Genomic DNA, 27,648 nt, shown 5'->3' on the forward strand with positions numbered 1-27,648 from the left:
TTGGCCATCAGATTTTCAAGAAACTTCCTGGTGTGTCAGGATCAGTCAGGCCTAAGCCAGTCTTAATTAAAGGCTTGGGGCTGGGCAGAAGTTGAGGGCAAAAGGCATCCCTGTTGGGTAAAAGAATGGAGCGTCTGCCATTACAACACTATGGGGAGCATCAGCTTTTTAACTTAAAAATTCCTCTTTTAAAAAGTCTGACTATTCACGGCTGCCACAAAAGAATGATTATTTATCCACAGATTTTACTGAAATAGATGAAAAAAAAGAACACCAAGTAAAGAAAGCTGTAATTTTGAAGTAATATGTTTGGGCTATTTTGATGTATCCAGGGTTTGCTTGCAGTAAATAAGCTAGCCTGATAATAGTGGTTACATATAAAAATTTTAAAAAAGCATTTTGGCTAATGACTCAAAGTTAGTACCTATGAAATTTTGAATGTAGTTGTTCTGTCCAACCACTTGGGGGCACAGGCATCTTACAGGGAAGCTTTACAGGGCCTGGTGGTGGTGTGTTAAAGTGTGCTTTTGTGTGTTTGGTGGGGTGGCAGGGAGGGAGATTAATTAAATGGACTGTGATCCAAAAGTGCCTATGCTCGCTCATGACACATCATGCCTCACAGATGTCCCTTTTTTTTTAACCATCCTGTTTTTCATTTTTCATTAATTTAGTTTCAACACAAACCCAATCATCAGTCATATACAACACCTTAGTTTGGTATGTTTTGGTCCCTTCCCACCAAACATGTCCTTCAAATTTCCCTGTAAATCATAAGAAGGGGTTTTTGGGTAATGGACCAGTCAAATATACTAAGACTTTTTCAACTGTTTAGGGTGTCAGTCGTTTGTGTGTCGTTTTGTTGTCTTTACCAGTGCCAAATCACCTGATTCCCGTCCCCTTCTTTATTTGCCGCCCATTCAGTTTTTTTTCTCCCAGGACTTTTTTTTGAAAGATTATTCAAGATTTGTTATAACTGCTTAATTAAACAGTTGTAGCTGTTTAATTAATTAATTAAGCACTTTATGGGTGTTAGTGTACATGATAGAAATCAAAAGCACTGCGGTTTTAAAACATGTTTTACTTTTTGGAACGATTGCTTGTAATCCATCTCATTGCGAGTTATGTAACCGAGAAGAGAAGTGCAAAGCACCTTGCAAGTCCTAATGCATTCTGACTCCACAGCGTCAGATGGTCCCAGTTGTCCAGGGGGCTCAAGATGGCAATGTTGTTTAGCTGTCCTCATGCTAGTATTTGCAGGCAGGCTAGAATATGTGTCTCCATGCTGCAGTGTTTTTAGATTAGGCTCAAATATGAGTCCATATGGTTCAATGGTGACACGTTTGATGCCCTCTGGCCACGGTCCAAACGTATGGAAGTATGGAATGGAAACGCGGCTTGTGTGTGTGTAGGGCGAAAAAAAAAAAAAAAACTTGGAACCTTTGCCAACCTTATGTAGTTTTTCCTTTCGGAGTTTGTATCCCAGTAGGCCTATTTGGGTTATCTGACTGGTGTGTGATCATGTGGCTGTGGGGTCACAGTATGCATCTTTTTGCCAGAAGCATCGGGAGATGGATCTGTTGACCTATGAGGAGCTCTCGAGTGAAAGATGGTCCTGTGAATGATGATTTCTTCACTTTGTTGGTTGTCAAAAACCACTCACTTTTAGGTACACAAATCGTGGAAAAAGCTTCTCCTTTGCCTCTATCCTCCCAATGATTTTCTCAAACAAATTACCATTCGTAAGAAGGAAAAAGTTTTTAAACCGAGTATGAAGTTGAAGTATCTACACCCTCTTCCAGATTCACTGCAGAAAAATGTTGAGTGGTTATCATAAGTGCGATTGTGCAGGTGCTCATACAAGGAGACTTACCTGGTTAGGCCTGTCCACCAGATGTTCCACCAGCCCTCCACACTACATATTTGACTTGCTAATTTCCCCTGACTATTTGTTGTTATTTCTACAAATCTGAACCTTAACAACTCCCAATCAACTAATTTATTTTACATTTTTTAGAATCTAATTATCACGTTTCTTCACAAGTTCTTACAAATGTTGTTTTAAAGTAACACATTACAAAAAAAACAACACAGTTTTCATTTTGATTTCTATTTAAAGACCAAGCACCCACACTCTAAACAAACCAGACACCGATCAATGCATAAGTGCTCATTTTTGCTGCTCCACCTACTGATTTAGACTTCTTTGCCAGACATCCATGTCTGATTTTGAAAACAAAAGAGAGCAGAGATGTTAGGAGGCAAAATTTGAGACATTTACTAAAACGCGGCGCCTCTTGTCAGGTTGAGAAGCAGGCCGAGAGATATTTGCATGTAATAAATGAGAATTTCTCCCATGTCCAGCCCTGCTGGGGCCAAAGGTTTACAGTCACAGATGCAAACTCCATCTGCCCCTACGCTCCCCATCTCCTACCCATTAGTGTTCAGATACACCATGGTTGGATTCAGGTAAGTGAGGTTTTGTGAAATTTAAATATGGTATTTTTCCTTAAGAATTAAGAAAGATTTTCAGTTTGACTAAAAATGAACCGCCACAACTTCTTCAAGTGTGCTCTGCTTTGTAGTCTAACACTGCAGGGTGGAGAGGGTTGAAGAGGTCAAGTGCCCCCCCCCGATTCTTAATAAATATGGACTTGATGACAGCTGATGGGACAACAAATCTCTGCGAGAACAATGTTAACTTGCCAACGCTCTCTCTAACCTCTCACGACCAGCACGTACCCCTCACCCCTCAGCCCAGGGCTGTGATCCTGCATAGGCAGCATAATGAAGCCATATAAGCCTGTTATTTGCTGCTTTACGGCTTGTTTTATGAAGGTGAGTTGACAAGCAGCTCCCAGAATGGTTCCTGCCACTTTAACAGACAGCATTACCAAGAGAAAAGGAGCGGTGCGGAGGGGAGGGCCGGGTAGGCTGGAGAATGTGCTGGGGCCTTTATGTTACCTCTGCCAGGGCTTTGATGGGTAGAGGTCTGGCTGCAGGCTATCACTAGTAGATTTTACGTCTTCCACCTTTTGTTGGAGGGACATTATTGACGTTTGACCTATGTTACTGTTCCCACCTCCTCTTCACTAATCAATTCCCACATCGATCCATTAATCAGACTGGGTGATGGCCAGTGAAAGGGCGCATGGGTGTGTGTGAAGAATTGTGGGATAGGCCCCAGGCGACTATGGAGGAGGCCTTAACCTGTGGAAGCCTGTTAAGAGCTTGTAGCAACAGGTCATTGGTCTTTTATAAATCGTCTTCATTTGATAAATAATGTTGCTGTTCATATCAATTTATAGTGGATTGATGCCAGCAGTTCAGCTACTACTTAGGTTAATTTGTCATAATTTTAGTTAACCCTTTAACACCTAAGGCGTCACTGGTGACGCTTAACCCTTAACCCTTCTCAACTTTTAGAAAACTTAAAAACATTGATTGTGAGAAGGGCTGCAACAAACCATTATTTTAATAGTTGACATAGTCGTGACTAATCGACTAATCATGGCAGCCCTAACTGTAAGCATTACTCCCAGTAGTTCATGGTTCTGTAACCAGAGTCTCTGGTGCCACATGTGGCTCTTCTACTCCTCCATTGTGGCTCTCTGGTTAAAGAAAATTAAAACGTTTTTTTTAATTTAAAAGTTACTACAAAGTAAAAGTAAGTAAGTAGTTAAAGTAAAAACAAGAAGTAACTTAACTTGTTCGCTAAGCAAGTTTCGCAAGTCAAACTAAAACACTGACAGATTTTTGACCCCCGACTTCCACAGAATTTCAATTGGAGGTCAATCAGCACAACCAAAATTCATACTTAGGGGGCAGCAGAAAGCTTTTTATCTATATTTGAACAGATTAAAGAATTTTAAGTGTGCCTTATGATTACAAAGGTAACAAAAACTCAGATTTTATTTTGGTTGCTTAGATTTACCAATTTCTGGCTGAGATGCACAGCAAAATTAAACTTTTTTTTTAATCACTGCTGACATATAATACCTCGCACTACATTTGCTGCTCAGAGACGATTGAATGTAACACTGGGTGTCTTTTATTTTGAAAGGATGTCATATAAACCTGTCAAAAGATGGAAGCATTTTCATATTTTGCAAAAAAAAAGCTATTTTATCCCTGTGTGCATGTTTCATTTAATTAATTATATTAATCATAATAATGATTATAGTAAAAGATGACTTTAGATTTTGTGGCTCCTACTGGGTTGTTGTTTGTGGAAATTGACTCCTTAAAGTGTTAAAGGTTCTAGATCTATGCAATAAGAAGCAGAAGAAAAAAACATTTTTTACTTGATTTTGTCTTAGTGGATAGTTAAACCCAAAATCTTTAATATACTGTAACTTTTCAACCATTGACACGATTAACATAATTCTAGTAGATTATGAATCTACTAGAATTACATTAATCCTGTCAATGGTTGAAAAGTTACAGTACATTAAAGAACATAAACACTGGAGCTCTAGTGTTAATGGGTTAATTTTATGTCAGTCCTAACATTACATAGCTAAAGCATATTTATGAACTCCTCATAAATGTTTTTCTCGTAGGGTATTTAGCCTCGGCGCAACTTCCTCAAAAGACACAAAATTTGCCGGGAGCGTTTTAATTGACAAAACATCGAGTCCGACTTACGAAGCCCGAAAATCAGCGGCTTCAAAAACACAAGGATGCATTTTAAAAGGGAGCAAGCATATTTTTGTTCGTCAGACCGTTTCCATGGAGGCCTGGGCAGCAGCATAATTGTGCATAAGCCACAAACAGAAACAGATCAGATCCTCAGACAGCCGACAGATCAAAACGGAAGCTGCGGGAGTGGAACCCACCACGCTTTGATTAGGTTTGGTTTGGTTTTTGGTTTGGTTTGTGCAGACTAAAGCCCTCGCCCCAGTCTGTCTCTGTTGTTGCCAAGTTGTTTGCCAAAACAGCAGAGGACTTGGGGAAAGAAAGTTAAGAGAGTGAAAACCTGCGGGCTGTTTGGAAGCCCACCCGCCCCTCAATCTGACCGGGGTCCAGCCGACAGTCACTCAGCTCTTGTGGGTTTAGGGAATTGAAAAGACACTTCTTGTGTGGATTTTTCAATTCTTCAACATGTCATTTGGCTGAGAGTGCTATTGTCGCCTGCCCCTTTTTTCCCTGCTCTTTCTGCCGAGACGAGTCGTGTCATCCCCTCGTGATCAGCACTTTTGTTGCCTTTGTTTTTGGCCCTACCTCAGAAGTCCATCTTGTCTTTTATGTCCCTGCCTTTCATGCATAAGGGAACAGTTGTGGCCTGTTGTGGGGCTGTTCCACTGCATTTCCACCAGTGGGGTTTCCTTTCATTCTCTTCAAAGTGACTACAATGGGGCTCTGAGGGCCTCAATGACCAATGCAGAGAGCACAATCCTACAGAGCCCGTTCATTTTGTTTTGGCAGAGTCAATAAAAATGCTAAGTTAAAAGCTAACCCCCTTGTGCCCTCCTTGAATTGAGCGACTTGTTTGACCTTTTTGACCTCCCCTTTTATTAAGTTTTAATGATGAATTTATTGATCTGTTTTTCTAAATTGCTGGCTAACGTTTAGCATGTTGGATTTAGCTATTGAGTTGCAGATTTGAATTAACTACGTTAGGTTGCAGCTACCCAATTCGCTGTGAAGATGAAATAACACGTCACTCCATTTGTGTCAGACGTCAACACAGTGAGCTGGAGACGCTTAACAGGACGTGATGGGACATCCTTTTTATTTTTCTGAATCATTAAGACGTCTCCATACCTTTAGGGAGGAGGTGGATTTGTCTAGTTCTTGATGTAAGGATTGAAAGTTGGAGGGGGATTTCGGCAGAGGCCGTACATAAAGAGCATTGTGTGCAGAGAGAAAGCCAGGGCGTTTGAGAAGGATTACAGGTACACCAGCTTTGGCTGCTGCAGATAACTGCCATGACTTCGTCCTCATTGTGTAGATTAAGGCATAAAAGCCAAACTAATGAGACTGAAAAGGGGAGAGGGCATGAATGAAAGGAAGAGCAAAGGCTTTAGTTGACTGCAATGGATATTCATTGGAATTGGCCGAATGAGAAAGATATAAGCTTTGCTTTCATGAGTGAAGAAACTGGGCCGCAGTTTGTTGCAACTGATGACTTTATTCTGGAGACCATGATGTTACAAAGTCACTGTCACACAAACACAGAAATAAAACAACTTAAATACAAAGTTTCAATACAGGTTACATAACAATAAGAAAAACACGTAGCTCACTGGCCACATTCAACTCCTTAAAGACCCACTCTGATGATCATCGTGTCTTTTGTGTTTTTAACATGTTCCTGTGGCATTTTTTTCTCATGTCCTCAGAAAAATTGTTCTATTTGTTGAAATCGTTGTAAATTGGAATTGTCCGTTGGAAAAAGCTTGTAGCAGTGATGTAGGACGGTGCTAAATTTGGTCGGGCCCCAAGCTGCCTACTCCTCCCTATTCTGATGCATCCACATAGACAAATAGATCCATGTACGTCTTTGTTTTGCTCATCTGATCTGGTATCTGCCTCAAAACCCTGTCATGGTTACGAAGCAGACCCAGATGCTAGGAACCTGGAAGACCATGGAAGGCAGATGGATTATAGAGAGTTTTTAATATTGTCTGTGGGGAATTTGAGGAACTGTAGCTGGAACGAAGTTCTGTGTCAGAAGGACGTAGCAGATCGGTACCAGAATTTGTTGTGGGGAGATGAGTGAGCTGAATTGGCAAAATGAAGGCCCAGGAAGTCAGTGGAAATGATGATGATGTGGCGTGGTACCCTGAATGAAGCTAGATCTCTTGATGTTGAACCAGACAGAGGTTGATGAGTGTTTTGACCCAGGTCGGCACTTGAGGATGAAAAACCTGGAGACAAGAAGTTTAAGTAGTGAGCTTAGGCAAAGCCATGAGACAAAAAACTTAATTGACAATAGCAGAAGTAAGAGGCCAGGGTGCTGAACCAGAGAAGGCAAAGAACTGGTGATGAATCCTGGAGCAGGCCCATCTGAGATAGTAAAAGTGCTGAGTGCCAACAGCTGAGTCCAATCAGGATCAGGAATGCAGGTTCACCATGACAAACCGTATGGATAGATAGCACCAATATTGCTCTCTTTTTCAGTGCACCGTTAATGTTATGTTAGGAACAGATTGGTGATGTCTAATGGGGGCAGGTTTACTCCGCACCAACGGTTCTGCTCACAAGTCAGATGTTAATTTTTGATGGACTCCTGCCACTTTGCAGAAATTATGTCCTAGAAAATGACAAGTTTTTGTAAAATTTTGGCTAAAAACAGCGTAATTGTAATTAAAAGACCACTGGTAACACTTTTTAGATTAAAAAAAACAGAGTGGGATGTTAATACAGTGTCTTTACTGTTCACCTATTCCTAATCTCTTTCCACTTCTTGAGTGACGTTACAACAAAAGACTTTCAATATGCAACAGTCTTAAAGTCCACCTACGATGAAAATCATGTTTTTTGAGTTTTTAACATGTCTGTGTGTCATTTTTCTCATGAAAGAGAGCAAATCTAATAAGTAATCATTTCGTTTCTGAGTATTTCTCCTTTTAAATTGGCGTCAGTCAAACTGTTGCAGACAGGCTCTGTTTGAACTGTCACAACAGCTCTGCTGCACATGCGCTAAACCCTCATCTGTTCCTAGTGTCTAGTTCAGGTGCTGGAGAAGAGAAGATGGTATCTTCAGACTGACTGCAGTCAAATGAGCCGCCGTTCACATTTCTGTGGTCAAATCAGCATCACTGGATTTTTTGTGTGAGTTTCATCCAATACTTGCGGTAGCAGGACTGAGAACGCTGGAAAATCTCCGCCAGACTCCACGGAGCTTCTTGATGTGACCACGGAAATGTGAACGGCGGCTCATTTGACCGCAGTTGGAAAGGATTGTAAATCAATGAAAGAGCATTTTGATGTTAGCTTTGATTATTTTATCAAGAACTCTGAGAAACCAATGATTGAATGTATTGATCACAGCAACGTCAATAAACATTGGAGAATTAGCTAAAAGAGTCTTTGGTGAACTGGAAGGAGAAAGAATCAGGATTTTGAAGGAAGTTCTATCCATAAAGATCTTCACTTCCTTGTCCGAGCTGACATCTGGATCAGAACCATACGGCTGGACATTACCCATATTGATGGGCATCTTAATGTAGCAGGTGTGAAGATTTACGCTAGCGAGACACAGAGCTTTCATTATCAGACAGGGGTATCAGGGGCGGGGCTGCTCAAAAAGCCACGCGCAAACGGAGGAGATTTTGGAAACAAAGGCTTCAGATCAACATGAAAAATGGCTTTTTAAGGTATTTAGGTTGTAGAATTTTGGTTTAAAACTTCATAATAATAATTATAACACTCCTGGGAATGCTTTTTTTAATTAAATAACATCGTCATAGGGTGATTTTAAAACCCTAGGATTGACACAAACTTAAAATATGTGAATTAAAAATTGAGTAAAATACACCAATTACAAATGCAAACACTATTATTGTGGCAGTGTTTATCTGGTTATATATTATGCAATATGAGCAGTTGAGACTCCACAAAAGAGCAAATTGCAGGTGAAACATTTGTGAAGTGTTAATAAAACATAGAAGCTATTTGACATTTATGGCTTTTTTTTAATAATCAGAGCAAACTGGGATACTGAGGTAAGTAATCGTTTTAGTAACTGTTGTTTATAATCAGCAAAAGTGTAATATGTATAATAGGTTATTCTGTTGGCTGCCCTGTCTTGATAAAAGAGAAGATAGCCTCCAGCTGATTTAATCTGGAGGGGAATGGTTTGCTCATACTGAGCTCCAACTTGCTGGAGGGCAAGCAGAAGAAGCAGGGGGCAAAGAAGTAGGAGAAAAGTGTTTGATTCTTTCCTTTCTCTGTCTTGGGTGTCTCTGGTTATTTTTCTAGCATGTCTCTACCATCCACTTGTGTCTTCAGTCCTGAGGCATTGTAGAGAAAACAAGCAACAAAAAAAAAGGAAAAGAAAGGGGGGGGGGCACATACACATTACCGCATCACGCTGAGAGGAGGTCTACGTGTGGCGAAGGCTTCAGTTCTCTTTTTTCTTTCTAAGAAACAAAGTGTCAGACAGGCAGGTATGTGAAACCAGGTAAATATTGATATCTTCTTGACCATTTTATTTCCCCGGTGCAGACAGGTTTCTGAAGACGAGGGAGGGGGGGGGCTTGTTGATGCTTCAGCAACATTGATTTCCTCCCTGCTCTTTATTTCATCTTTTATTTGGAGGAGATTTTTTTATCTGAAATCTCAAGTAAACAGACCCCAGAATGTCATTTACATATTAAGAACACGCTGATTATTTTTTGGGTGGAAACACAGATCTTTAATTTTGTGCATTTTAGACACAGCTTCTTCCTTCACCGCCACGCTGGAGGTAAATGTGGAAATCTACATATTGTTAGACAGGCTGTCATCAGGGCTTTTATTATTATTATTATTTATTTATTTTTTTAGCAGGTTTCATGTTATCTACTGTAATTCATGTAGTGGGATGAATATTACTGTCTGAATTAGGCTGTTATGCTGCCATGTGGAGGCCAGTAGAGTTGCACAGAATGGAGACAAAATATCATGGTAATGAAGCAATGACCTGAAGCTCTCCAAAGCACAATTTTGACTGCTGGACCAGAAAGATCAGTGACTTTAAACTGAACAGTGTGGCAGAATTTTCATTTAGGAAGCTGTGATGCAGATACAGGTCACAACAATAGAAATAACAACATGCTTTTATTGAAGTCTCTATTTTGAGACACAAGAAGTTAAACCTGTCTAGACTTGGACTTTAAGTTCTGCTTGTTTTGTTGTGATAGGCCTCATAGTGGAACCGGTTATTAGAATAACTGAGCATTTTTTTGGTACAAGTACCAAATTTTGCATGATTGTGCCTGATAGATCCCTGTTTCAGAAAAATATGTTTGCCACAAGAAAATCCAAGATTTTAGTCTCTGGTTGTCTAACATCTTGAAATTTAATAGTGAGGCTAGGATGCCACAGGTATCACTTGAACAACGCTAATGGGCTACCTGTGTAGTGCGTAGGGTTTGGGAAGGTTGAAAAAATGAAAAATCTATACCACATCCTTGCTTCTCACTTACTTCATCTTATACCATTATATGTTGCATTAGTGTTTGCTACGACCTTTTGCTCACGTGATGGCCATAGAAAAAAAAATTGCATAAAGATATTGGCTCTGCAACAGTCAGTCCTCGAGGGCCGGTGTCCTACATGTTTTCCAACCTACCTGCCATTGAAGCTCCGTATTGGCCAAACACACCTGATTCAGGTAATCAGCAGCAGATAAGGTAGGGTTTCTGGGCAACCAGCAGGAGGCCGGCCCTCAAGGACTGACTTTAGACACCCCTGCTCTACGAGCTACAACCTTTATATTTCGTGAGACCCATCGGCACATCCCGTACAGATTTGACCATTTTGCGTCCAAAGATCCCCCGTATTCACCCTTTAGGGCAGTTGTGACTAAATTTAAGGGGAGCTAAAGGGACATTGAAGCTAAAAAAAAAAATTGGACACCAACTTTGAGTTATAGCTCTCTCATCATTGGTGTATATTGCTCCTGTGCACCAGAAGCTTTAGAGTTCTTTGAGCCACTCGTTTCTCTACTCGCTTTCTCTATTAAAATAATACTACCAAAGCTGATGCTTGCTCATTTTATTATTGACTTCTATAAATTATGTACTTGTGTAAAATATAGAGTAGCTGAAATATTTATTCTACTTCTGACTAGTTTGGGCATATCTATTTTTTTCAAATCTATATCTACATGGCATTGCAAAGTCAATGCAATGCTGATGGTAGTATGGCAAGAGTGAGAAAATGATCACAGCACCAGTGAGAATATGGTAAATACGTAGTCAATAAATACACAGACAGTTCATAGAATGATTAGTATACTGGTTTTGGAGGATTTAAACACAGTTCTATCTCAGACAAGTAAATATGGATACTTTTTGCGACAGGAGGACCCTGAGCACTGAACCCAGAGATTCGGGGTTTTCCCTGATGCTAACAACTCTCTGGGTAGCTTCTCTTGGAGCTTCAGACCTTCAAGGCTTTTTTCAGTTTCCATTCACACTTTTGATAGGATCGCTAAAGCCAGCAATTGGCATACAAGTAAAAAATGTGTTGCATTTTCTCCTTCTCATATAGTCAACAACATATAAATAAACATAACCCCTCCCAGTTCTAAGGTTTTCCATGTCAGGACCGTAATGAAAAAAAGCAAAACAATCCAATAAACTGGAGCAATGTGTGGGGAAATATTAGTCAAATTGCTAAACTATTTCTATGCTATAGGAATAAATCCAACTTTTTTCTTTGTCGTAAGACTGAGTTGTTTTTAAAGGTTACCTTTTAAAGAAAAAAAATCTCCAACCAGACATTGTGATGTTTGACATTTGCAATTTAATGCATTTGTTCATTTGCATATTTTTGCATATTTGAAGAAGCAAAGTATCTTGTAAAGAGTTTTTGATTAAAGATGGATCTGTAAGCTTCATTATATTTCAGTTTAGGTTCTTCTTTCCACTCATTTTTTCTTTCTAAATAAAAGTTTCATGATCAAACACACAAAGTGTCCACAGAGTAGACAGATTGTTGGTCTCGTTCACTCTCCACACCTCTTTTCTTGTACCTCCTGTTTACCCCTCTGATTTCAGTGGTGTCTTTTACCATCTAAGCAGAGTCAGTTAGGTTTATATTTCAGACAAATCATACATCCTGCGGCACTAACACCAAATTTAGCATTGAAGTACTTTTGCCCAAAGTATGTTAGCCACAAGAAAAATCCAAAATGATGGCAGTTTGTAAAGATGGCAGCAATACACTTAATTGTTACAAAAATATTTAATGTCCATTTACCCCAGTCTCAAAAACAGGCTGCTCATGCACAATATGCAGTGTTTAAGCTTGTACAGAATACTATTATATGTCTATTATATATAAATGTTTGGATTTTCTTGTGGCTAATCTCCCATATTTAGGGTTGTACCACAAAATACACAAGTATTTGTGTTACCAGCTCCACTATCTGCATTGGTTTGGTTCCTTCCAACTCATTTTGCACAGATGTGGGTAAACTTCTCGCACTCTAAAGCCTCTTTGACTGGCAGCACTAAAGTGATTGATGTGTTCTGAATAGGCTTTAACTGCCTACTACCACTGCAACATCCCATTGTAGATCAGACCTCATTGAGACTGGAGGGCATGAGGAATCGTAGTTGACAGGATTAAGTCGCTCTTAAAGTCACTAAAGCTGCTTCTTTTAAGAGCAAAAAATAAAAGAAGCCTATTCATCAAAGATGAAGGTATAATTCTATTTATTGTTCTCATGTCTAGCCAGATCCAAACCTATTCTGCCTGTTAACATGCTTATTTAAATATAGAACTAATAAAATCCAATATAAATATTTCTCTTTTCCAAGTATACTACCATAATTTGTAGTTAATGATAGGATTCATAGTTTTTATTGGTTCATTTTGAGCGATCCATTTCATTGACCAAAAATTGATCCAGGACATATTCTGCCAAAAATCTAACCAGTACGGCTTAGAGATAAATACCTGGTAACTAAAATTCACATTTTAGTTGCATAAAGTTAAGTCCACTGTTGTTTTTCCAGATTGCAGTAATACAAACAGAACATGTCTTTGCAAAATTCAAAGCTTTTCCACACATTGGACTGTAATAATAGTTTGATCACTGTTGAACTGGGCTTCACACCAGGGCAGCAAGAACACACTGGGACACAGTCTGCAGTCAGAACATACTATCACCTGTTTATTGGTGCAGGAAAGTTTAAATAGGCAATGACATGACAAGGAAAACACCTGAGAACAATCTTCAATAATTGGGAGCACACCCATTGGACAATCAACCTGACAACACCCCCACTTGCTCACACATTATTTACAATCATCATGGAAATCAAAAATGGTATCACATCATGGTTTGACTATAATCCAAACAAGAATGTGGAAAAGGTAAGTAGCTTTAGTTTTGTAGCTGGTTTAGTCATGATGTCAGCAACCATCTGATCTGTTGGACAATACATCAAAAACACTTCACCATTGTTTACAGTTGATCTCACAAAGTGATATTTAATATCAACATGCTTGCATCTTTGTCTATTTACAGGATTCTTTGCCAGTACAATTGTGCTTTGATTATCTTCATAGATCACAGGTTTGTCATAATGGGAATTATCAAAATGTTCAAGCAACTGAATCAAATGCAAACATTCTTGAGTAGTTGCAGCTAATGCCATGTACTCAGCCTCACATGTTGACAGTGCTACAGTTGGCTGCTTTTTGGACTTCCAGGAAATGAGAGGACCATTTTTACAGAGACTAATACAATAACCAGAGGTACTCCGTCTGTCCTTTGTGTCACCTGCCCAATCTGCATCACTGTAAGCCACCAACCTAAGTCCTTTGTCACTTTTCCTGTAGCAAATAGATTTATCACAGTTATTGTTCACAGGCACCGTAGGCAAATAGAACAGTCTATTATGTTCATGAATAAGAAAACTTGTACCGTCTTTATACAGCAGGACATCTTCACCCTCCTTGAAGATCACTGTTGCTCCATTAGAAGTTGCAGCTCTCACGGAGAAGATGTCTTGGGGATAGGAGGGGATATACAGCGCCTGCTTCAGTGTGGCACAGACGTGACGTCCCCCGCTGTCAACCAGCCACACCTCTGCTTCTCCTCTGCACTCCGCAACCCCCTTGCATCTTGTGCCATCAGCCAGTTCCACACAGTGTGTCTCAGCCTGGAATCGGTCATCAAAAGTCTTAAACTTAGCCAGGTCAGTAATGATATGCGATGTCGCTCCAGTGTCCACCATCAATCCTTTTCTGGTGATGCTGCTCCCTGGCTTATCATCAGTGGTCACCAAGAAGGCAAAAGTGTTATCCATCTCCTCCGACACTCCGCGTGCATTATCCTGTCGCTGCTGCCTCCGGCCTCCTCGCCGTGTGGTGCTTTTGCCTTGGCTGTACCACTGCTGACCACGCTGACACTGCCTTGCCTTGTGTCCTCTCTGGCCGCAACGGAAACACTCAATGTCTCTGCTCTCCACATTTCGCGTCTTTGAGCCTGCAGGGGCACCAGTCTTCTGCGCTTGGGCACCCATGACATTGTCCTTGGCCGCGGCTGTGCGCATACCTTCAGTGGTCTCATAACTTCGCAATTTGGTCTTAAAATCTGCGAAGGAGAGGGTCTCATCTCTTTGAGTAACAAAAATGGAAAAAGGCTTGAAGGACTCTGGCAATCCTTTTAAGACCATTGCAACTAGTAGTCCATCGCTCAAAACTTCTCCAGCATTCCTCAGTGCTGTGATTGTGGTCTCGGCACGTATGACGTAATCAGTCACACTCTCACCACTTAGCTTTTGCAGGGAAGTCAGTTCTGTGTAGAGACTCACAATGCGGGGTTTTCCTTTGCCAGCATAATAGTCCTGCAATATCTTGAGAGCGCCACGCCCATCATCTGCAGCCTCTCGCATGACCAGGGACAAACTTTTGTCGTCAAGAAATTGGATCAGTTCAGCATATGCTTCAGCATTTTTCGCTGCATCCTCAGCCAGTGTGTCTTCATCCGCATCAACAGATGGTTCATTTAGGATTGTATCCTTCAATTTCTGTAACCGCAGATGTCCCAAAAACTTTGTCTCCCACAGTTCATAATTCTTTTCGTCTCCATCAAACACAAGACGAGACCAACGTGAACTTGTCCTTTCACTCATGGTGCTGGCACTCCAAAACTTTGAGACGGTAGTTTGTCAAGCTGTTTTGCTACTCACACCATGTGTGCGCAAACATCAGCGCACCTGGGCCCATAACCTGTTGAACTGGGCTTCACACCAGGGCAGCTAGAACACACTGGGACACAGTCTGCAGTCAGAACATACTATCACCTGTTTATTGGTGCAGGAAAGTTTAAATAGGCAATGACATGACAAGGAAAACACCTGAGAACAATCTTCAATAATTGGGAGCACACCCATTGGACAATCAACCTGACAACAATCACTTTTTGCTGCCATCATGTCTATAGTACTTGGTCGTTTTTCACAATGAAATAAACCTACTGTACGTCAATCCAAATGGAATTTTCCAATATCGATAGAATCAGTTTCATTTTGAAACGATTTTTTTAAAGTTTAGTTTGATTTGATTAAGAACTTGCCTCAGACAAATCGATTTGGTTGGATTGTGGGAATATAAATTGATTAATTTGATTCATTGGTACACCTCTATCTAAAATGATTGATACTGGTTTAATCTGAAAGTTGTTATTTTCATCATTGTCAAGGCAGCTACTTTATTCGTCTTTCTCTTCAACATGTTTGATGTGCGTTCCATCCATAAACATGACAATAGTTATCTGTTTTAAATTTAAATTTAAAGTGGACATAGCCTTTGGCCGCACTCAATTACTTTCTCCTCTCCTTTGATATTCAGTCAAGTGAAAGCATTAGCGTGTGAATGGATGTGTCAAAGTATATGTCGATGTATTCTCTGTACATTAGTGAACAGCTGAAGGGCAACCCGAACCCTTCAGACATTTTTTTCCCTCTCTTTACCTCAAAAGTAGGAACCTGGGCAAAGATCAGAGTGACTAAAACAGATACTGTGGATATTATGACTAACTGAACATCCTCAGCAGCCTGAGAAACATGCATCAAAGACAAGTAAATGTGCATCCCCGTCGCCCTTGCCAAGTTTGTGTATATTTATGCTGTGGTAGAAGAACTCACAGATGCCTATCTGCCACTGTACGCTTATGTCTGTATATATTTGTGCTGACAGGGAGAGCGGCTGGCTCCTGCCTGCAGTCTGGCAGATGTATACGCAAACATGGCGCCATCACCATCACCTTGCAGGCTCCTCTCTGAGCTACGTCCCCCGTAGGGCAGTTCTCTACTGCCCTGGCAATGATGAGCGAAAATTGAAGAAACTGGCCACGCTGGATGTCGACTGTGCCGTATTGGACTGTGAGGATGGTGTGGCTCTCACCAAAAAGGTAAATAAATACTCACACAAAACAGCATTGAGAGTCCAGTTTTGCTGGTGGGGATTTTGAACCTCTCTCAATCAGGCAGGTGCTACCCTTCAGCCAATTAAAAGAAAATTACCTAAGGAGGATTTTTTAAATAAGCACATTTTACTCCATTATGACTGCAGAAAGCCAGTGCTGCCTCCCCCACCATCAGTCATATAAAGCAAGGTGACTGTCCCACTGGGTGAACAGTGGGAAAGCACCAGATGCAGCAGGTTAAAAGGGATTCTCCCTCTGCCCACTCAGCCCATTGGCTCAGCTGAACCGCCCATGAAATTGTGATTGGAGTGTGGGATAAAGAAAGGGCTTGAGCAAAAAGTTAACCAACAAAGCTTTTTAAGTCATGATAATAAAGATGATTGATATAGCTGGAGGCCGTTCCTGTAGCAGACAAAGACAATGCTGGCCCGCGTGACTGACAGGCTAAAACTGTGACCCTCCAATGGCGTCGGTGGATGTCAGAGCTTCCGGCTTTATTGTGGTAAACGGGTGAAGAATGCAGCACATAAGGAGCCATTAAGGCAGTTTAATTGATGGACTCATGGCTAAAGTCATTTTACACTGTTCCAGTTATTTATCAAAACAACTCACATAATGTTTTATAATAGTCTGGTTTTCCAGGAAATTTGCTTGTATCTTAAATGTGACATTTTTTTCCAACCTTTCTTAAAAGGCTCTCTCGGCAGTTAGCTGCTTGCTTAAACCTGTCACCCTGGTATAGCTTGCTGACTCTGAGGGGGAAAATTACATTAGCAACAGGGTACTTCAGTTCCTTTAAAATGCAAAATGATGGACCTCAGCAGGATCAAAACACTTTGCTCCAGTAATGCACATCAAAATACCAACAAGAACTTTTGGAAAATAGCTTAGTTTTATTCCTCCTAAATCCCATCACTTTATTCTTTTGCAGATTCTTCCTACATCAGCGCTGCATCGCACAAAGTAATCAATGACAGCAAATCGCGTTTTAACGGAGTGGTTTCCAGCTCAGTGTGTACAGTTCTTTCAAGCTATTATGTGTTACCGTAGCCATGCTGTGTGAAAGAAAAAAAATATTAATTTGCCCAATAACAAAATTCATCTTCCCTACTGAGACCTTTTCTTCACTTCTCAAGTTATAGGTGTCTTTCTTCTCTCTGGTAATCAGAAATCCATGAGGGTTGTTACGGAACTTTCCTTCAGGATAATGTCTCTTTGCTGTTGGATGATCATGTGTTAGGTTGAAATACTGCTATATTTATTGCGAAACTTTCATTTTTGTTTTAAAACCCATGTGGTGTTATCTTTTTACTTTGGTGTTTTTCAATATTTGACAAATCAAGGTGATTATATTACGCTGTTTATTGGTACAAAATGTTTATCTGGGAGACTTTTATGTTGAAAGGCAAAACATTACATTAAGTCTTAAATATACCTAAGAAATTTGGCTTGTAATAATGGTTTTTTTCACTCTCAGTTTTGAGTAAATATGAAGTCACTAAGCCCAGGTCTTTCTCAAAAAGGATAAATAGATGGGCCAAAAAGCATGACAGTTGTTAGAATATGCCGCTCTGGGCCATTTTAGAGCTTAGGGGTTTTATAATCACCTATTATTCAAAATACTATGATCCTTTTGTACGCAGATTTCATGTCACATTTTTAAAATAAAATTAGGAAGTTAAAGAAATTATAACCTAGTAAAGTTGTTGTGGATAGTAAATAAAGGCCCAGAGGAGGACCGAGAATGAAAACCTAATGATTTTATATTGGAGTAAAAGGGGACTGACACTTTTTTTGGATTACCAAGGATTTCCTTTAAAAATCAAGATTCTAAGTTATTGGGTTTTTTTTAAGTTCCTTAAGTCAGAGGTCAAAAGGTTACTTCTTGCCAACTTCATTTTTTTTTGCTGCTTTTATCATGAACATTTTAATTTTTTTTACATTTGGTTGTGTTTAAAATACAGCTTTCTTTCAGACCTTTAACCTTTCAAGTGTAATAATTCTTCCCATCATTTTAGTATTGTTGCTTTTAGCTTCATAGTCTTCAATTTGAAACTTATGAACAGCAGCAGTGAGTATTACATTTTGTACAAGTTAAACAAAGATAAAATACTACTTTTCATTTTTGTGGCCAGAAACTTTTATGACATTATGAATATATTTTTTTCACTAACTGTTTTATTTAAAAAAATCATAACTGATGATAAATATCAATAAGAGAAATTAATGAAAACTCACAACAGATATTCCAAATCCTTTATGCTGTACTTTTATTTTATGAACCTTCATACTAGTATGTCTGCAATTATATTCAATTCAATTTCAATTTTATTTATATAGCCCAATATCACAAATTCAATTTGCCTCATTGGGCTTCATGCCTGTAGTTTTAACAGATGCACAGATGGAGTCATAAAATATGCACAATAGGTAAAAACTAAACAGACTATAAAGAACGGTCATCCCTGTCCTTAGACCCTCCCTCGCGGTAAGGAAAAACTCCTAAAAAAACCTGAGTCAGGAAAAAAAGAAGAAACCTTAGGGATTCCCACATGAGGGAGAGATCCCATCCCAGGACGGACAGGCGATACCAGAACGGTTAAAGAAAAGTTAGCTGCTAAAACTGCATATATGAGTAGAGTTCATTCATATAGAGCTGAGGAACGAGTGATGATTAAGTCCATAGTCCAGATGAAGCAGAACTGCAGTCCACGACCAGGAGCAGGAGGACAGACGACCCACCAGGAATCACTCCCACTCAGAGATGCAGGATGGTGTCGGGGCTTCATCCAGATGGGCGGGGCTTCGTCAGGATCACCAGCAAGTCTCCCGGAAACTGCAATCTCTCCCGGTCTCCCACAGGGGAGTCGGAGAGAAGGAAAAACATGTGAATTATACTGCACCACCAACAAAGGCATACAATTAGAAGTAAATAAAAAAGTAGAGGAGAGGAGAAGTAGATGGAAAAGAGGACAGAGCCCCAGTGCACCATACTTTCCCCAGCTTCTAACTTCTAGCAGCCTTCTATGTTATTATGTAGAGAATATACATATTTCATAATTTATATTGCAAGCATATATTGGAGAAGTATGTGATTATAATAATTATTTCCCCAAACTTCAGAACAGTATGGGAGCATTATGTTAATTATTCTATGATTACTGGCTAGTCTGGCAGAACGCCTGTCCAAATAGGAATGTTTTAAGGCTAGTTTTGAAGGTAGAAACTGTGCTGGCCTCTCTGACATGAGCTGGGAGCTTATTCCATAGAACAGGAGCTTGATAGCTGAAGGTTCTACCTCCAACTGTACTTTTAGAAATTCTAGGAACTACAAGCAGTCCTGCATTCTGTGAGCGAAGTGTTCTAGATACCAGTATTTTTCATTTGTTAATTGATAATTATTATTATTAGTTTTCTGTACTGTTGAAGAAAGCATGTTAAACTTAAAGTTATAATTGGTCTTTTTTATATACTTGGTCAAAAGATTATTAAGTCAATAATTTTTAAAGATTTTTTTTTTTTTTTTTTTTTTTTTTTTACATTTTCATCAGACAATCATCATTTCATCAAAGTTAAAAAGGTTGGAATTTCACTGTTTAAAATGTAATCCTTAAGCGATAACAATAAGTGTAGCAGCCCAATGGGCCCCGCTGTGCCCAGTAATGTTAAAAATATATATATCTATTTTTCCAGGAACTTACACTTTTGTTTGTGGCGTGTTACCGCTGGGTTGTGCAGTTTTCACATTTAAACCCACATTTCAGCCATTTTCAACCTGCTTTGGTTATGTCATTAAAAAATCAAAATTAACTGATCTGACAGCTTGTAATTTGGATTTCTGTGCCAACCAGGTATTAAATGGTTCATAGGCTTCAAGAGAGAAACAAAACAATAACTGTGAAAACACCAAAGAAAACACAAAAAAAATCTAAATTATGATTTACCCTATTGTATTTTCTGCACCATAGGACGCAAAGAGTAATATGGTTTAGGGTGCCAAAATTGGGGCCAAATGTTTTGCAAATTGAAATACAAAAACTTGAAACTGAAAGTTGAATAACTGGTGTCAAAACTCCAGATAAAAAAAAATAAATAAATAAAACAATTAAAGACTTTGAAAAAGTGAAGGAAGCTGTCTCCAAGATGAATACATCCTTTATTTTTTTTGTTTCAGATTTTCAATTTTTAAGTTTCAAAACTCAAGCATTTGGAGTTAACATTTCCTACTGGTTATTGAATGTGGTGTTTCGCGCCAACACTATGCTTCTCTTCCCAAAAGACAGGGTGTCTTCTGAAAGACAGGTAATTCTCCAATGCTCACAATACCTGTAACTCCCAACCTTGTTTGCAACATGTAAAAAAAATAAACTGTTACTGCTAAAATAAACACTACTGTGGCCATGCTAATTCCCAAACGTGTTAGCAACACACACCAAAAAGGAAGCAAACAGTTAGACACCGCAACACATTAGTCGTTTTAGCATATTTCTAAGAACACCCAACCTTGTTTATAACAGGTAGAAAAAAAAAAAAGACTAAAATTTTGACAAAGCGCCATGTTGTTGTTCATCATTTGGGATATTTCATCAGGGATCGCTACAGTGAATCAGCTTTCACTAATTCGCAAATTTGATTTTCCAGATGTCCCTCCTGACACAACCCTGTTTTTGATCCAGGCTGGGGACCGGCATAGGGAGACCCAGTCCTGGGCGTGCCTGTGGGTACATAGTTAGGAAGTGGAATAAGCTCATAGCACACCCTCGGACACAAACCTAGCGTTCCCATGTGCCAGTCCTGGGCTATCCAGCAGCTTTTGACAGAGTGCCATGTACCTCTTATAAACACTTTGACATCTGTAAACACAACCAGAATTAATCTATAAGGTGCTCTGGATTATGAGGTCACAATCATTTTTTTAAGGTAGCCTTAATTTAAGAAGAGTTAGTAGTCAACCTCTGACACTGAACTCCATGGTAGTTATAGGTTGGTGTCAGTTTTCAGCAGTGGAGCTGCCATCAGAGTGTGAACTGTAAAGCACTTTGGGCCTTCTTAAAAAAGTGTACACCATTTACCATTTTTAAGTATTTAAGAAAATCTGTTATTTCTTTTAAGCCATCCCTTTCTTTTTAAATTGTGCTTTTTGTATTGTTCTGAGTCTGCTCAAGTAGGCTTAACTTTCCTTATTATGACGCCTTATTATCAGTGGTATCTGGATTTTTAACAGTTTGTTGTAAATTGTGGCACTGTATTTGTGGTAGAAGCTGATGTTGAAAAATCTGCCACATTTAAGACTGACTAGATTTTGTGCCACCAACAGAAATTCTCTGTAAACATCGCCCATCATGTCTTATCAAAATTATCACCCCTAACAGGTCTTATTAAGTCAATTGGAGATGTGCTCTGGTACCAACTGATCTTTAAATAGAAAAGAGATTTAGCTATTACAATGTGAGTGTGTTTGCACTGACAGTTTCTACTGTGTGTAACCTTGCTGCGATTATATTCACCATGACAACCACACAGCCCTCACTGTGGGTTTGCAAAGACATGCCAGGCCTCAACAATGACTCAAAGTTTCGTAATGCATCTCTAATGGGAACAAAGCACAGGCTGAGCTTTCTAAATGCCATCTTGAAGCACTGTTTTGGTGAAGTGTGCGGTTAATCACTGGTATGTGTGGATGGGCCTTAAACGGGGGCTACTGCCCACCTCTACTATCCTGTTATGTGCAGCGATGCCTCATCCGTCTTCCGGTATACACGTGTCGGAGAAGGTACTTTCAGTCTCGGAATGTCTTCGTGAATCGCCTACCGCCTCGTCTCCACAAATGTTTGCACACCATCTTGGCAGAAGTAGCGACTTCTTAAGAGGTAGGGAGATGAGACAGGGATTAAAGGGTAGGAGCCACCCAGAGTTTGCTAACTGTTGCCAAAGACCCAGAGGGGAGACAAGAGGAGGAGAAAAGGGAGGGAAGACAAGGCTGACTGCTCTAACACTCTTACACATATCATCATATCTGTATGATCAGTGGGGTGGAGGAGTAGGGAGGGCAGGTTGAAACCTTGGAGCGGAACTGACAGCTACACCTGTCCTCTTTCCTCCGCTGTCTCACCGTCTTGTTCTCTTTTGCCTGTCTCCCCTCTCCCGTGTCCTCAGGGTTAAGGTTGTTTATGTCTCCCTCCCCCATGTTCTGTCTCTGTCTCCCCATGCCCTTTGGTCCAGTATTCCTCCTGGTGTTTTCTTTCTCCTTCTCTTTTCCCCACATGGGTCCCTCCATCCTCCATGACTCCCCCCTGCCTCCCTGCCGCAGAGAGTCTCTCCTAATCCCTGGAAGTTTGGAACTAATGAACTAACTGCTGAGCCGCTGCCACGGAGCTTGGTCCCAAACTATACTGTACTTCACACTCGATTTCCTCTCCAGATGGCATAGTGGCGCGGCCGGCGCAACGGGGAGCACCTCTTGCACTCCGGAGCGCGCCTGCAAACACACACGAGACAGCCAAAGTACAAAAAAATGAACACTTGACTAATTGTGTTTATGTACACACACAGACCTTCACAAACAAAAAATAATAAAAAAAAATGCACACAAACAGACGCATAGATTGTTACAATTGATATAACCAACTGTTCATCATTGTTGAGGAAAACTGTTATTTCACTTACTTATTCCAAGAAAATGTCGTTACTTTTGTTTATTTCGAAGCCGTAGACTTTCATGTTAGAAAGTCTACAACTTTTCTGTAGTGGTAAGTTCAAAAGAAATCATCTCCCACTTTTAGCATTTAAAAGCCTGAAACTTCTCAGTCCTGGATTTTTATTTAATAATTTAGTAGTTTTGTGAATTTGTTATAAAAAAAAAAATGTCGGGGAAAGTGGGAAAAAATCTTTGAAATTGAAAAAGTCTTCCTTGTTTAAAGGATTAAAAAGAATGTTATAGATCCACTCTAATGAAATTTTTTTCTAAAATCATCATAATTGTTATTAAAAGACCACTGGGAATACTTTTACAATAGACCAAAAAATAATTGGAGTGAGTCTTGGAAATTTTGGTGAAGGTAATTCTTTAAAAAAAATCCTTGAACACAAAATTTATAAGATAATTTATTAAATATTGAATGAGTATTGTTCTAAAAACAATTTAAATTGAATCTCCTGCTTTTTAACCTCACACAAGACATTTGTATTGTCATCCTTTTCAGCTTACATTTTCGCTGCCGAGTTCATGATTTGCCCAATACATTTTCAGCAGTTTTAAACCAATAAAACAGTATGACAAAATACTAATATCATATCTGCATTTCTGAGACAGAAATTACATTATTTACCATTTATTTATATTTATTTTGCCCCCTTACTGGTACAATTATTGCTTTATCTTTTTTGTTTTAAATATTATTTAATCCAAAGGTCTACAGACACTATTTTTATTTTACTTATCACAATCACAATAAACACAAGTTTGGGCAAGACAGAGCTCCTTAATGCAAACAGTAACACATTATGCAGCTTTGTAATAAAATGTATGCATATCTACAGGTGTTGCGAGAGGTAATTAACCCGATGTTCTAGTAAAGTAATTTTTCATTTTGCGTGTATAATACTGCAGGAAAGCTTATGGAGAAAGATAGAATAGTATAGAATAGAATAGAAAATACTTTATTAATCCCTTTGGAGGTCCTCAGGGAAATTCAAGTACCAGCGTCCGTACAGCAGTAAAATACAAAATAAGTAAAATAGAATAACAAAATAAAATAGAATAGCAAAATAAAGTAAAATAGATTGAATCTAAAGTCAAATAGACTGAATATAGCTAAATATGCAATAGAAAAAAATTATAAATAATGCAGAAAATCAACGTTGCACTATACCCTGAGTGTTTGTACATATTGCACTCGTAAAAACACTTGACGAGGAAAAGTTTCTTGATTTGGAGTTTGTATTCAGTTTGCAATCCTCATAAGCACATAAAAAATCTCCCAGTCCACTTCTCATATACAGTCAATGGTTTACACCCACTGTGAATGTCACATGATCAAACACAAGATGTGTTAAGTAGACCAACTCAAATTGGAGTAAAAAAAATAGTTTACTTGATAAAACGCAGTTCTGATGCAACTTTGAGTTTAGAATTTTTCTCCAGCTTTTACATCAAAGCAGCTATTATTCATGACAAACTGAAGCTCCTCAGGCTGATCCAACTGTTGACTGTGCTGCTCTTGCCTTGTCTTTACTTTCTCCTTGACAGAAATCATAACTGCAGTGACTGTTGTTTGTATATTACGTCCTGCTGCCTGGTTTCTTTCCATCCAGTCCCTTTGGCTCACCTGGCAGGTGTGGCCATCTCCCTTGATTGCCACCTGGTGTCTATTTAAGACAGAGGAGGCCACACCAAGCCAGGCAGGGAGCAGAGCAGCAGACTGGGTTTGGGTCTTTTACTCCTTTTTTGTCCTCAGCAATCTTAGATTGCTGGGTTTTGTTGTGTTAGTTTGGGGTTGGACCTTGGTAGTTCTGATTTGCGGGCTTTGTTTAATTTGTTTTGGTTAGGTAGTTTTGTTAGGCAGCCGTTAGCAGGGAGCTGCTGACTCCGACGGTCGCCATGGCTGGGTCAGCAGTCTCCCTGACTTATTTTTCGTTTGGCCAAGGTTCCAACTCCGTTTTGATTTGTCTTCTTCCTTAACCAGCCCACTAATTCTTTTCTCTCATTTCAGGATGCAGGTTTTCATTTAATTGAATAAACTGTGTTCCTTTTACGTTTGGTGTCCAGTTTTTGTTATCGTCCCCTTTGTTTCCCCACCACCACCCCGGGTTTACCCCCAGGGGACATACCACAGAGATTGGAAAACATTTTGATTATCCTATGTACCTTGATTGCTTTTATCTATATAATAAGGTAGATTTGTTGTACCATTGGTTTATAGATAGTTTTGTCTTTCATTTTTTCTTTGAAAGAAAAATAAAATCTGGTATTTAATCTTTTTGTCATGTGTTCATCCAAAGTGGTCTCTTACTAGCTTTTCTCCCTTAAAGTTACACAAAGCAATTCAGGGCAAAAATGTACACAAAGATGGGGGAAAGGCATCATTAAAAGGGGGTTTGAGTACATTGACATCGGGAAAGTGAAGGTAAAATGAAGACAACCTCTATTTTGCCTTTATTTCACAACAACAGTGTGGGTTACTACTTTTCCCAAGTAACGTTCAACATATTGATTTGCATTTCATTTCTAATGAAGTTTTTTTTGTGTTAGGTTTTTAGTGCTTTTTTCAAATTAAATTAAAAGCTGATGAGTTAATCTGCTGAGTTAATGCTAAACATGATCAGGACTTAGTAGGACCTATAAGTCAGTTTTTTGGGGTAAAACAAATGTCACTTTTAATTGATAACAGAAATTCAGTTATAAAGTAAAGATCCTTTTGACCCAGTGACTTTCCATCCCTATTCTTAAACCAAACATTTAATCATTATTACTCTTTAATGATATAAAACGGTGCTGCTTTTCACAGTAGTTTCTTACAACTTTGCACACCTCATGGTTTCCTAAAAATAAACAGTATACTACTGCATTCTTAAGGAACCTTAAAGGTCATTCCCATAAGCCTTTCTCTACCCTGGACAGTACTTCTCTATGCTGATTTATGATATTTACATTTGCATATGCCCTTTTTTTTTAAAGCTCCAAGCTTTGGTTCCAACTGTGCAGACTAAGGCTATATAGCAGTTTTAAGGCTTAGTCACATGCATCCGTACGGAGACCTGACTGTGCGAGTGCTGTGGGTTTTGGGTTGTCTGGGCCAGTGGAGAGTTGTAGACAGAAGCAGTTGCAACGTAACCCTTGTGCTATCCTAGGTATGTTGATGTTAGTAGTGGGGTCATCTGGACCCCATATGACAGTGCCCTGAACTTTTTTGTTTCAGTGATTTTTGATTTTCTTTGGTGTCCATTGCGGACATGAAATCCTGTCCACCTTCAACCACATTTGTCATGGCAACACGTCAATGTAAGGCTTGGGTCATCTAGACATGATAGCACAAGGGCTAAGGGGTGTGCAGGTTTGTTTTACAGTCCTTGAGGCTCATGGGGAGACCTTAAGGGACGTCATGAAAATAGAACGTGTGATTGTCGAGTATGTGTTAGTATTTGCAAGGATAATGTACTGTAAGTTGCACCTACTTGTGGTGTACGAAGGATGTCGTTGTACATTGCCCTTACACCACACTTTTGTCGTTAGTAAGATCCACATCCTGGTCCCTTACTGACCACGCTCGAATGCTGCACGCATGGAATACGTGTGATACATAAGTGGCCGTAGGATGCCCACGTAAACTGCGTTCTGAGTGTCAAACTTCCACATTTTTAACAGTCAGGCTGTATGCAAAAAGTGCGCGCCTATTATGTGAACAGTACAAACGGGTCCCTTTGACAGTGCGTAGGATTTTGGGGGGTGGAAAAAAGGGAAAATACAGACAACAAGCCTTCGTCTTACCTACTTCACTCTTACTTACCCTTTGGTGCTGTATGCCTATAGAAAAAAAAATCTACTTGAACATTTTGACTCTACAAGCTCACAGAGCAATCTGCTACCTTGATATTTTGTACGGGCCACCTGCGTACCCTATACAAATTTGCCCATTTTTTGCCCGTATCCACCCGTAAGGGAAGTTTTAACTAAGGCTTTACCAAACTCCAGGCCACTGATTGGCCAGAGAGTGACATTATAAATATATCTATTATTTATAGTCTGGAGAACAGCAACTGTCATTCAGGGTATCGTGCAATGTTGATTATTTTGTATTATTTATTATTTTCTATTTTGCATATTTAGCTATATTCCGTCTATTTTACTATATTTAGTTATTCCATTTTACTTTTCGTTATTTTACTCCATTTGTGGTGCTGTACGGACGCTGGTAGCTGAAGTTGCCTGAGGATTTCCAAAGGGATTCATAAAGTATATTCTATTCTATTCTATTCTATTCTAACTGTGGATACTATTTATTCAAAACATTAACATAATATACATACCATGAGTCCTCCCCATTCTCTTTTACTTTAATGGCCATAAATCACGAAAGCAAATCCAAGCAGCAGGGTCTGTTTACATTTTCATTGTTGGATTTAATTGTTTGTTTTCACTGCTTTAAAAGTTGGAGAGATAAGCCCAACAGAGCTGCCATTGCTTCAATATTTTTACTGTGATGTGGCACAATAAAAAATAAGACATAGTGGCTGCTTGGAGGAAGACATCCCTGGACTTTCGGCTGACTTACTACACTGAGCCCACCTACTTTTGAGACTTGATTCTAAACCAATCAAAACTAAATTCACACCAATGCATCTGGTAGCATGTAGAGGGAGACTGTAACGGAGAGAGCATTCTGTTTAACCCTTGTGCTCGCTTTTGGGGTCCAGATGACCCCACCCTTATATTGATGTGGGATCCCTCCCTTGACAAAGGTGGACATAGGTGGACAGGATTTCATCTCTACCACAGACACCAGTGTAGATAAAAAATCCTTGTTCAGCACGCTATCTTGTGGGGTCCAGATGAC

The 27,648-nt window shown here is 39.5% G+C and overlaps 1 protein-coding gene across 1 annotated transcript in view; it reads left to right on the top strand.

Annotated features, from left to right (window-relative positions):
• The window catches only part of clybl (citrate lyase beta like), a 69,798-nt gene that overhangs the window by 17,483 nt on the left and 24,667 nt on the right, over nt 1–27,648 (top strand). Inside the window, exon 2 of the mRNA XM_024287022.1 lies at nt 15,868–16,081. Within this exon, the coding sequence (XP_024142790.1) occupies nt 15,868–16,081 (214 nt within the window). The remainder of the gene's footprint in view (nt 1–15,867; nt 16,082–27,648) is intronic.

The sequence above is a fragment of the Oryzias melastigma genome, linkage group LG21, assembly GCF_002922805.2.
Source record: "Oryzias melastigma strain HK-1 linkage group LG21, ASM292280v2, whole genome shotgun sequence".
Taxonomy (NCBI): domain Eukaryota; kingdom Metazoa; phylum Chordata; class Actinopteri; order Beloniformes; family Adrianichthyidae; genus Oryzias; species Oryzias melastigma.